We start from the raw sequence: 12,847 nt of genomic DNA, 5'->3' as shown, positions 1-12,847 counted from the left end.
TGATTTCAGTGTGCCGTTTTATTGTATTTAGAAAATACAGAAAATTAGTAACTTTTTTTTTTTACAAAGGCTATTCAGCAGGAATAGAAACAGGCAATACTGTTTCAAAATCAAATGCATTCTTATATATATATATGCATAAATACATTTTCAAGATTTGTGATTTGTCAGTGCCTTCAACTTCATTTTACAGCACACAGCATAGTAAACAAATATGTTAAATCTAGAAAAAAAGTTTCAAAACAAACCCATGATATGCTATTAAGGCACAGAACACAGTATACCTAAGACATACATTCAATATTATAAAAAGACAGACATCTTGACATGACTGTCCTTGATGAATTTAGGCTTAGCACTACTAAAATCAAGTTTCCTGTTGTACAGTCTCTTCTAAAATATAAAATGTGCTTGATAAGAAATATGTTATTAAAATGAGATAGGTTTGATGAAATGTGGTACAAAAAGTCATTGTGCATCCTTGTTTGGAATGCACTGTAAACAGACGTAAGGGCAGTGGATAACAATATAACTCCTTCATTATTAAATGCCAGTGTCAGTGCCTTTCTTACGAATGGCTCGCAACAAAAAATATAGTGCCATAATAAGAAGAAAGCAAAAAAGGGTAATCAGAGCACCCCAGGCACTTGAGCGCAGTGTTTTCTTCAGTAAAACATCTTCAGCAGGCAGCAGGTTGCTTAGGTTTAGCATGTAGCCAAGGGACCAGCCGACAGACGTGTCTCCTGCCTGCAAATCAAAATAACATTCAAACATTTTCTTGACCAAGTCGGGTCCATTTATTCACCAACATTACATCACTTGGACACCAATGGATCCTCTTCAGTGAATGGGTGCCGTCAGAATGAGAGTTCAAATAGATGATCAAAGCATCACAATAAACCACAAGTAATCCACATAACTCCAGTCCATCAGTTAACATCCAGTGAAGTGAAAAGTTGCATGTTTTTATAAGCAAATCTCATTCTGACGGCAGCCATTCACTGCAGAGGATCCATTGGTGTGCAAGCGATGCTAAATTATTCCAAATCTGTTCTGATGTGGAAAACAAAATGTCCTTAGGGTGAGTACATTTTCTGCAAATGAAACATTTTGGCTGAACTACTTCTTTAAAACAACACAAACGTTGTTACATTCCATTTTACTCCCGAAATTTGTAGTTTTAGATAAAAAATACAATGAGATATAGCACTTGATTTTGTTTATGAGAAATTGTCTGGACAGTGAAAAGTGACAGATGTATTGAGGGAAGGGGTTAAAAAATGAGGGGAATTAGTGATAACAAAAAAAAAACTTGTGTGCCTACAAATACAGAAAGTGAATTAGGGAGGTATATAGAGTCAGTTTTTGCAAATAGTTCTAGTTACCTTCTTCTGGAAGGAGATGTGCGGGAAGGAGAGATCATCAAAGCCATATCCCCTGAGCAGTAGCACCCGCACAAAAGCAGAGACTGCACAGTAGTCCTTCAGACGGCTTTCCTGACCCTGAACCTTATTATTCATCTAGGACAAGGAGAATTAAAGAGAAAATTGAAAGGAGCTACTGTAAGTTACGTAAATAAATAGGTCAACTGTTAATTCAATAATGCATCATTTGCTAACAATAATATAATTAAACAGTATGCAGTAAATATCATCTTCAAAGAAGATAAAGCAAGTTCTCTTAATTGAAGATCCAGAGACTCTCAATCATTGGTCGACTGCTGAGATATGAGCAAAGTCATCTCAGAATAGCAGGACTCAAAATCAGCTCAGCGGGACGGTACCTCCTGAAAGCTCATGTTGCAGACCATACGGGCAGCGTTCTCTAAATGTTCTGGGGACTTGATGCTGATGCCCGTTGCTTGCTGAAGAAAGGAATGGGTGTAGAAAAATGCAGAAAATGCCTGTGCCAGAGAAAGATGGAAAGAGAGGGATTGCATAATCATAATCATGACACATGCAATCATGACAAGCATGAGTGAATCATGAGTGCCCAGAAATGAATGTATGATTTATTTCAATGCTTTAAGCTGTCTCACTTAGTAACTGCTTGCGTGTTAACATAACCATCCCCCCACAAGTAAAGACATAAATGTTGCCAAAAGCATAAGGAACAAATGACATGTTATTCTAGTTGATAAAATATATTTACAACAATTCAACTGAATGGATAAAAAGTTCCATATGAAGCATTTTAGAAACTCATACCATAAAATTTCCAGTAATGTTGGGCTGGAAGACTTTGTCAAAAGAGCATCTGGAATAAGAACAATTGTTAAAAGAAAAGAGATGAGAAACATTTCCCAGGCACTGATCGTAGTTTCCTGTGCCTTTGATTTGCAGCTCAACATCAGGTATAGAGGGAGATTGTCTTTCATTGCATGGAGTACCAAACACAGTGCTCAGCTTTATGGAGTCATTGTGACCTGCAGGATAGCAGGGGTGATCTATGGAGCGGTCTGAACCCTGAGTCTATAAGACACATAAAGAAAAAAACCCATCAGAAATCATCCTTGAAGTACTATCAAATCAGTAAATCAGCTTGTCTGATGATCGTTTAGACTAAAGGTTTGCACTTAACCTTAATCAGAAGTGCCAGCAGTCTGAGTAACACCTGGTCTCTCCCATAACACAGAAAGCTCTGAGTGTAAATCTGATAGTCTCGTCCGTACAGCCGCAGTTTCATCAGATTGTCCTTGTTCTCCACCCTCTGTTTTGTTTCAAAGGTGATCTGAGTAGAAGCTCCACCAAAGTCCAGAGCACCAACCGTGTCTCTGCCTGGAGACAGCCATTGTCCCACAAAACCATACTAGAGGAATGAGAGAGAAAAATGTAGGGTAATGGCCAGCAACAAGATTTTATTAAAGGATGTGGTGAGATATAAAGTATGGCTATATTACCTTGATGTAATTCTCAAGCAGGTAGTTGACCGTGACCCATCCATAAGCCCCCTCCTCTTGACCACTCAAGATACTGGCCCCTTTGAAGCTGAATGGGTAGGTCTTCAGTTTGTCTCCCACTTCTTTCAAAACCTCATCTGAATCTTTGGGTTTAGAAATACTGCGTGGATTGACACAAATGCATATTTTTTTTTATCTTTTTTACTATCATTATTAAAAGTATCTTCTCTCTGTCCATACTTTTTTTTCAGGAATTCTTGATAAATAGACAGTTCAAAACAACAGCATTTACATGAAAACAACATTTGTAAAATTGGTTTCGGTCACTTTTGACCAATATTATGCATCCATTGTGATCAAAAGTTTTAATGCGTTTATAAAAAAATTACATTTTACTGACCTCAAATAAACAGTATGTGGTGTAGTGCAACTTATAAAAGTTGATAGTATAGTTGATAGTATACTGTCCCTGAATAATGCTAATTTTGTGATCAGTGGTTAAAAGCAGCTTTTGTCGCATAGTGGCATGAGCTTTCTGACTCACTTCAGTAGTCTCATGCCTGCCGTTGCCCCAAGATACAAAGGGGTGAGTTTGTGTCTTGACTTGGGGATCTTCTGCATGGCTTGTTCCATGCATTCCTCAAGACTACGGGCTGCTCCTCCTCTGCTACCTGCATAACTGGAGATCCCGCCTCCTGATTAGTGAAAGTGAGACAGTTCAAGTTATGGGACAACTGAAATGAACTATAGAATACCTCTTAATTTTCTTATGAAAGCTGCATGGGCAATAATGGGCAAGAAATATCAGTTCCTATTTCACTGCCTGAGATGCCACACACACTTGGCTACCATAAATGCAACCAGACATTTTTTTGGATGGCCATTCCAGATGTTTCCGTAGAACACTGCCACTCAGCAATATTTGAGGGGTACTTGGAGTTTACAATCCCAATTCTGTGAATGTCAGGTCCCTAAAGAAGAAGACCAAGGCTGTGCCAAAGTGATGAAATTGTAAAAACTGTAAAAACCTCAGACAACACTGCAAAAAAGGGAAGTGGGCAGCAATTTTCTTCAGGAAAGTAGTGATAAAAAATATAAATAACTGATTAATTACAATACATTCATATAAATGAATGTCCATTCATATAAATGACAGTCCAAAAGAATATGTTTAATAGAAAGGAGGGTCTTGAAGAACATGCATAGAGTTGGGTCTTGCCCTTTAAGCAAAAATGCATGTGTCAGTCTTGTATGACCTATTTTTGTATTTTTTGTATTTTGTAATGTCTTTTCTGTGAGTGACTTTTGAGATGTGTGATATATATTTTGAAACAAAGATTTGAATAAACAGTTTTTTTTTTTTTAACTATCAAATTGAGAGAGTATTACACAAGGTTTTAGGAATCTCACATTTCTGTTTTGTTTTTTCTTTCAGTCTTATCTACTGACATTTACATATAGTCTTATAATGGACGTTTTTATCCAAAGGGGCTTTAAAATGAGGAACGTCCTAAGCCATTTATCATTAAATACTCACCCTTGGCATGACACTCGCTGTGTTGACTGACTATGCCGGTACCGTTCTGCTTGTCTGCTGGCCATTTGTAGATGAACATGGCCGTATGAGAGGATCCAGCATCCAGGACTATTCCATACTGAGAACAAACACAACAGCCAAAAAAAAAATTTAGGCTAAGGCTAAAAACCTGTGGTGACATGGATTCAGTTCCCAGGGAAGAAATACAAAGACCCGCTGCCAAAATATATACCTTGAATTAGCTTTTATGCAAATGCTTTTATTCAGCAATAAATTCAAAAGTTTGAATAAAACATTTATAATGGTAACATAACATTAACATTACATTTTTCTGTTTCAAATAAATGTTGTTGTTTTTATTTTTTATTCAACAAAAAAACCTATATCACAGTTTGCACAAGTAGCATGACACTGTTCTTATAATAAGAAATGACATCATATAATAACATAATAAGAAATGTTTCTTGATCCCCAGATCAGCATATTAGGACTATTTATGAAGGATTTATGAAGACTGGAGTAATGGCTTCTGAAAATTCAAATTTGCTATCAAATTGAAAACATGAAATCACATCATATGACCCCTTTAAATGGTTATTTTTTAATTGTCAACAAATCTTAAAATTCATTTTAATTTATATTTTTAGCATTGAAACCTGGTCTGAACAAAATGCTTGAGGTCTAAAATGAGCTTATTGATAACTGATTAATAATTGATAGATCGGTTTGCCATTTCGTTCCAGCCTTTAATCCTGGATGGAGATGGATTTACTCCTAGGACTGATTTAAATGAGACTACTGTAACTAGAAGTTATAACTTGCACATAGCTGGTGTAACATGTGCCGGGTAATTTTGGTCTCATGCCGCTGAAACAGGTTGTGTATTTGAGAATTTGCCATATGGGAACTGCATTACAAATGGTTTTCACTGATGAGTTGAAAATATTATTATTATTTTTTTAAATCTCCTACAGCTAATATGTTTACATTGACATTAAGTTACAAAATCATATTCTAACCTAAGAGAGAGTAAATACTTGAGGTTTTCTGCCTGTCTCATTTATATCTCAACTAGATGCATCTGGTTGCTTTAAAAAGTCTATATATTTTGAATTTAAATGGTCAGGCCTCTTTTGTTAGCTAATACATAATGCTGATTATTACTCAAGCAAACATGACTCATCTCTGTAGCTGCCTTTGAAAATATGAATATGATTTACTTAAACTAAACACTTCTTTGAAGTACTGTAAAATGTTTGCTCAATGATCATAATAAATGTTTAACAATGTAAAGATCAAAAAATAACACACAACACTTTTATCTCACACACACCTGCACTACATACTTCCTGACACTGCCTGAACTTTCTTCATTCACGCAAACTATGATTATCTCTTCCAATTACATATCTTGCTCTCCAGGCTTTGCTTACAGTTTGCATACAGCCATTTTATCTTAGTGTAATAGCAGTGTCTAGCAGCTCTTTTGACTTCAAGTTTGCCTTTCTATGTCAATGCGACTCCATAACGCTCAGATTCTGCCATCAGTCACCTGTGTAGCATGTTCTTTTTAAAACCGTCAAGAAATGATGTCACCCTAAAGCTAAACGGAATTGTCAAAATATGGTGAAGGACTAAATAATTTTACAGTGATGGGTGTGTACGAGGTACATACTATTACAAATACTATATGAAAATAGATCCATATCTTCAAAACTACAATGACTCGCTCTCATGTTTCTAAGAAGGAAAAGGGATTAAAGCATTTAATCCAAATGGTTGGGAAATACAAACAATGGGATCTAGCCAATAAGAACAAGAGCTTTTATGTGTTTAAGCCTGTGTAAATCAAAAAGTGAGGACAGCTGGAGAAATATTTATAACTCACCCTCTGCTATTAGATTAAAGAAAAATCTACATTTTGTTTGAAAAGTGGGACATAAGGTAAAATTGCATTGCTTGGTCATTTATTTAGTAGTAAGAGGCAAAGGCAACTAATAATTAATATCTGTCATTAAATATTATTGCCGTAAAAGCTTTTGTCATCCTGAACACTTTAGAATTTGTATGATGTTATATAGATATGAACTAACTTTAATATTTAACTGACCTATTGACAAATCTATTGTGAATGCTCTTATTAAACATAAGCTTCTGTAAGGAATACAAATCATCTGCACTAAACTTTTTTTTTTATTTTCTTTAAATGATAAATGTCTTTGTCATTTACAAAAAGTATGCACAGATGTATTTCATTAATTTTGTGGGTCTATTTTAGCACTGGGGCACTTTTAAAACTTTCCTGATGGATTATGATCATTTAATTGCTCTCTTTTATGAGCTAACATGAACCATGTCAATGACTTATGGCCATTAGCTCTGAGCTGATGCAGATGATGATGTTCCAAAAACCAGCCTGGTCATGCTAATCTGAAATGGCATTTATTTTGCTGAAGTAACATAAACCAAATTGGCCTACTGATAGTGGATTAATTTTGTAATTCAATTCAGTTGTTTTACTACATTTACATTTAGAAGAAAAAAAAAACGGTGACCTCAGTGAACAGTCAACCAGGACCCAAAATACCCCGTCCCCCTCCCCCCATTTCACACACACACAATGACTTCATGACTATTTATTATAAGCAAATTTGCACTTGTGAAGTCTAAACTTCAGTAATGTCTCCAGCGTTATAGGTTCCCAAAATCTGTTACCTCTCACTATTGTTCACACACCGGCTATACTGTTATCCAAAAGCACTCAGGTAGCCTAATGTCTAAACAAATCAACTAATGTTTACACCACTGAAAGCATTTTGATCTGATGTCGTGAGGACATCTTATCCACCAAAACCAAAGATTGCAAGTGTAGGTTACTGAAGTCTGTTCCCCCACACTACTTCACACACAATGGCCTAAATGACAAATGTCGAAACTTCTTCTTTTTCTATTTCCCAGGAGAGGTTATTGCTGTGATGTGAATATCTGAATTGAAAGTGAGAGTCGTGGCATTTACCAAGTATGGTAACCCATACTCAGAATTGGTGCTCTGCATTTAACCACATTCAAGTCCAACTCTCTAACCATTAGGCCACAGCTGCACCCATCTGCAGATATGTGCACCAAATCTGCCAATGCAGCATATAAATTATGAAAATTGTTACCCCTCTATATTTTGACACACAATTAATAATAATAATAATAATAATAATAATAATAATAATAATAATAATAATAATAATAAAAAAAACCCAACTGTGCTGCAAGAAAAAGCTTGTATCTGTTTTATCAGAGCTCCATTACGAATCTGTCAAAAACTTTTTGCAGTGTTCAGTCTGAGAGAGAATTTCCATGTTCCCATTCTCCTGAGAGTTACAAAATCACACCTCGGTGAGCAAAAGACAAGCCAGGTGATGAAACAGGCAGAGGACGCACTCGTTGTGTTCTGCTCTACCGGAAACCGATCGATAATCTACAGATATAGCAGCTCATTCGTTTTCTTAAGGTGCACAATGAAACGTCGCGGGAATGTGAAATGTTCCCTTCGCCTTTCTCCTGGAATTTGTGTAATGTGCGTGTCACGAATGAGAAAAATGTTATTATTACCATAAACTCCGGGGGCTCTTTAACGTCTTCGGTGGGTACGACGAGCAGAAGAATGCCACATATTGCCAGAAACAGAGCCGCAGTCGCAGTAATGATCTGGCACTGCTGTTGGTTACCCATGGATGCCATCCACAAGACGAGATCCACACGAGACGAATGACAGCGACAACATTCGTTGGCAAGGCAGCTACTACTGTGACGTGCGTAAACCGGCCACAGCACGAGTGGGCATGGCACTAGCTCGTCATATGTCCGTGGTGCAACAGGTTCCCGCTGTTAGACTGTGTTGTCCGATAATCCAGATGCTTGTCTACTACTTGATTAATCTGAAGTCGATTCAAACCTGTTATGAGACTCTCCTCGAGTGTTTATCAGAAGCTTGTGAGAGCCTTTGTAAACTCTCTTGCTTCTGAATAGTTTTCGTTTACCACATAAGACTGGGGCTAGTTGCAGTTCCCAGGGTGAGTTTATTTTTGCAAGCTCAGGTTCATGTTCACAATGATCAACATTATTGTCCAAAAATATAGATTTAACCCAATCGGTACTCCTAAACCTAACCCTACCCATAACTTATTCCTAAAACCAGAGGGAAATGATAGCTGATTAACAAGGGTGTAGAAGCACCTAACCCTGATTGGAAGCCTAAAACAGATCATTCCTGAAAATGCATGTCAATTCTGATTGGTTGATTGGGATGTTGATCCAGGACCATGTTGTGCTTGTTGAAATCAGGATAACCATGTGGGATAGGGGTTATATGATTTTCAAGCTAAAAGTGAAAGTGAAAGTGAAGTGACATTCAGCCAAGTATGGTGACCCATACTCAGAATTTGTGCTCTGCATTTAACCCATCCGAAATGCACACACACAGAGCAGTGAACACACACACACACACACTGTGAGCACACACCCGGAGCAGTGGGCAGCCATTTATGCTGCGGCGCCCGGGGAGCAGTTGGGGGTTTGATGCCTTGCTCAAGGGCACCTAAGTCATGGTATTGAAGGTGGAGAGAGAACTGTACATTCACTCCCCCCACCCACAATTCCATCCGGCTGGAGACTAGAACCCACAACCCTTCGATTGGGAGTCCAACCCTCTAACCATTAGGCCACGACTTCCCCAAACTGTTCAACAGTTCAAAACACAGATTAAGCAAAAAGAAATTGGCTTAAATATCAAATTGTCATAGTCTTGTACAATAATTATAAAAAATAATAATATTATAATATTTAAAACACCACAGATAGCACACTGGCTATGACTACTGTTAAAGATTGTTTCATCTGGAAACCATATGCAGTGCAGATAAAAGATGTCAGTTTTATATATTCTAAATCATAAACATCTTAAAGACATTTTCTAAATGTCTATTTGACATCTGATAGGAAACATCCTAAACACTAAAAAAAATTAGGCTGTGAATTGCTGATAAATGCAGACGTCAAGCAGGCTAGATGTCTGTTCAGTCAAGGACATGTTTCCTCCAATCTGACATTTGTGAAAAGTATTCTAAAATATACTCAACCACTTTATTATTATTATATAGTTGACTTGTGTGAATGTCTACTAGTGTGGTTGATGATATGATAATTTTACTTTGACAGTTTTCACAAAAGTCTTCTACATTACGAACAATTCTTCTACATTTGTCACCTTTTGTCACAAAAACAGCACATTTTCTGTAAGGTGTTCTAGACACAATGTCTGAAAGTCATTTGCACTCGTACTGGAAGTTATGTGTTTTATAGAGTTTATGCTTTGAGAAGAGTTAGAACGGCTTTTGTTTTTTCCGTTGTTTTAATCATGTGGTTAAACGCAGCTGTGTGAAATGGAGATGTGTTTGAAGTGTTAGACAGAGAGTGCTGCACGACATGTTGAGTTGCATCAAACAAGAAAAAGATCTTGTGGTTTTTAGATAAGGTTTAGCTGTGAATGCTGCAATAAAACTGACTAAAGTTTTATTTGTATGTAGTGAATCCTCATATCTGATTCTACAAGTGATTCTATCACTCTACAAGTGCTACTGATCTTTTTTTTCTGTTAGGTTGCCCTTTGGAACAGCCTTCAGATCATCTTTATTCAGCCTCACAGGCTGGTCCATATGAAGAAAGCCTCTGCTCATCCATATCAAACAGCACATACTCCGAACTGTGCTCTGGGTCATGGCATATGTGGTTAACAATGAAACACTGGTAGTTCCACAGCAGAAGCAGCATCATGCCACACAGGGCCAGCATTATCAGGATGACCAGCAGGAGGCTCTGTTTGTCCAGGAAGCGTCTGTTCTGACACTTCTCATCAGAGAGATGTGTGTACCTCCACAGAGATCTCTTCAGCACAGATCCCGGGCGCTGATGTGGACACAGAGACATGGAGAAATCTTGTGTTTGTGCTATGCTCATTGGATGGGGAGTACTCAGAGATTGCTGTGGGAAAAACAAGTGGTAGGTAGGGGTGCAGATATGAGATGAATATTGCACAGGTCCTGCAAACACAATTTATTCAGATGTAGTGTTATCAGCTTATTTTTTTTTTTTATTAGTGTTGTTTTTCCAAAGTATGATTTTATAAACCCAGAGTAAAAAGTGATGCTAACCTTGCATAAATGAGTCCTGCAGAGTTTAGTTTCCAACCCCAACAAATAAAGAAGTGAATGACATGACATTCAGCCAAGTATGGTGACCCATACTCAGAATTCACACTCTGCATTTAACCGATCCAAAGTGCACACACACACACAGTGTGCTGACCCGAGACTCAAACCCACAACCCTAGGGTTAGGAGTCAAACTCTCTAACCACTAGGCCATGACTTTCCAATAGGCCTGAAGGCTTTGATTAGCTGGATCAGGTTTATTTAGGGTTGAATCTAAACTTTGCAGGGCTCCAGGAGTTGAGTTTGACACCCCGGTTTAGAAATGTTGTTGTTCAGCATGTGAAAAAAGTATGAAATATTGATGTGCGCATGTGCAGTAAACCCTGATAGGAAAATCTGATGGGTATGTATTCAAAAATTCACAAAGTTTTTTGTAGTTCACACAGAGACAATAGTGTTCCAAATAATCTTCAAAAACTTACACTTTGAAACCTGTTTTCCTAAGTTTGCATTTCTGAGCCTATGAAAATCTAAATGAACGACCAAAACAAAAAAGTTTTCAGTGTAGAAGTGTAATGGTAAATGATCCATATTTTAATGAATCAGTTCACTCGGATGGTTCCTGTAAATGAACAGATTGACCAGTTCGACTCCTTGTACTATGAACTATAATTTCTAATTGGTTATGTAAATTTGGGTATTTTTGTTGCAGTTAGGCTTATATAGTATAAATATACCTGCTCAGGTTGGATATTTTCATTCTAATAACAGATTATAATATCATTGGATTATATTTTTTATTTAGCTAACATTGCCCTTGGTCACTTGAATGTAGTTTGCTTATTTTTTTTAGCTTGTAGTGTAGCTGGTGTTTTAAAAGAGTATCTTGTTCTTCAAATTATGATTCACTTGTAGGTCGACAGACTTTACTTTCAATATTCACAAGCACTGAATGGCATGTTCAATTGACCTGGGTGCTAAATCCAATCCTTATAAGCCAATGTATTTTGATCAAGTTTTTGATCAACTGATGACCTGAAATAGACTCTAAATAGAAAATGTACGTTGAAAAAATCAATTATATGTGTATTATTACATAGTCTTTGGCTTTTTTAAATGAATGGTGCATCAAAAACTGTCTAGTTCACTAAAATGTCACATTTATTGATACCGGTGAGAGGTAAATATTCTGGTTCGCCTACCATGCCAGCGATAAAACAGAACGAATGCAATATAAACAGTAAAAGCCTACCTTTCCAGTTGATGTAAAAGCTGTAGGACTGCTGGCTTACGAAGACAAGCAAGCATCAGGTTGCAAGATGCCCCAGGGTTTGTCCATTCATATAGTCCAGGTTGGATTACTTCTGCTCAAAATGTCAAAACAAACAGAGTCATAGCAGCTCCTCCTCACTTGTCTTGGCACTACACCTACACACCATATTGTGAGTGTGTCTGTTTAATGTGAGAGGTGGATTATGCAATAATAATTCATTCTATGTGGTTTAAAAAATGATACCTTGCATGCAGCAGACTGTTAAATCAATGGCTGTAGATATGAATGAATATTCATTACTACAGTATATTATTCCTACCTACGGCATCCACATATTTCAGAAAGCCCTGGCCTGGAAGATTAAAATAGATTTAGTCAGTTGTTCTTTCCTTTGATCACGACAGTGAAACAAATGGCTATGCATACTGTCACACTGTGCTATATCCTCCTGAGAGTAGAGTGATGCCAAAATACTGATCATCAACAGTATTGTGGCATATTTCATATCTTTTTGAATAAGGAATGTGGGCACAGCATGTTAATGTAGGCTGCAGAATTTTATTCAATGTGGTAAATGCATTAAATATTATATGTAATACTTAACACATACAATCAACTCTGTAGAGAATATTCAAATCGCCAATAGTAAATACAATTTGCGCTTGCTATTTAACCAAATATTCAGCAGTGCACTCACATAGAAAAATGTATAGTGCAATCCGTGTGCAATTTCACTTCTGGAAGCATTTCCTTCAGCTGACCTTTGCTCTTAATATTGTAGCGCATCCTCATATCTGATTTTCTGTATCTTTAACACTCGCTTACCACTTCTAGTACTCTTTTATGAAATAATTATGAAGATATTGTTTTCCTGAAACTTTAAAACTTTAGTCTTTCTTACAAAAGCAGGTTAGAGAGAGAACAGTGAGCATAAAG

General features: G+C 37.0%; 1 protein-coding gene across 1 annotated transcript; it reads right to left on the bottom strand.

Annotated features, from left to right (window-relative positions):
- LOC128008865 (ectonucleoside triphosphate diphosphohydrolase 2) lies at positions 1–8,650 on the bottom strand. The gene is made up of 9 exons (XM_052592911.1): positions 8,043–8,650; positions 4,437–4,554; positions 3,444–3,594; positions 2,900–3,059; positions 2,581–2,808; positions 2,208–2,471; positions 1,784–1,903; positions 1,386–1,520; positions 1–747 (listed from the first exon to the last, which is right to left on the bottom strand). The coding sequence occupies exons 1-9, from the start codon at positions 8,169–8,171 to the stop codon at positions 544–546; spliced, it is 1,509 nt and encodes a 502-aa protein (XP_052448871.1). The 5' UTR covers positions 8,172–8,650; the 3' UTR covers positions 1–543.
- Between the last annotated feature and the right edge of the window lie 4,197 nt (positions 8,651–12,847).

The sequence above is a fragment of the Carassius gibelio genome, chromosome A5 (genome assembly GCF_023724105.1).
Source record: "Carassius gibelio isolate Cgi1373 ecotype wild population from Czech Republic chromosome A5, carGib1.2-hapl.c, whole genome shotgun sequence".
Taxonomy (NCBI): Eukaryota; Metazoa; Chordata; class Actinopteri; order Cypriniformes; family Cyprinidae; genus Carassius; species Carassius gibelio.
The sequence above is the reverse complement of the archived record's forward strand: the minus strand, read 5'-3'. Positions and strand labels throughout refer to the sequence as shown.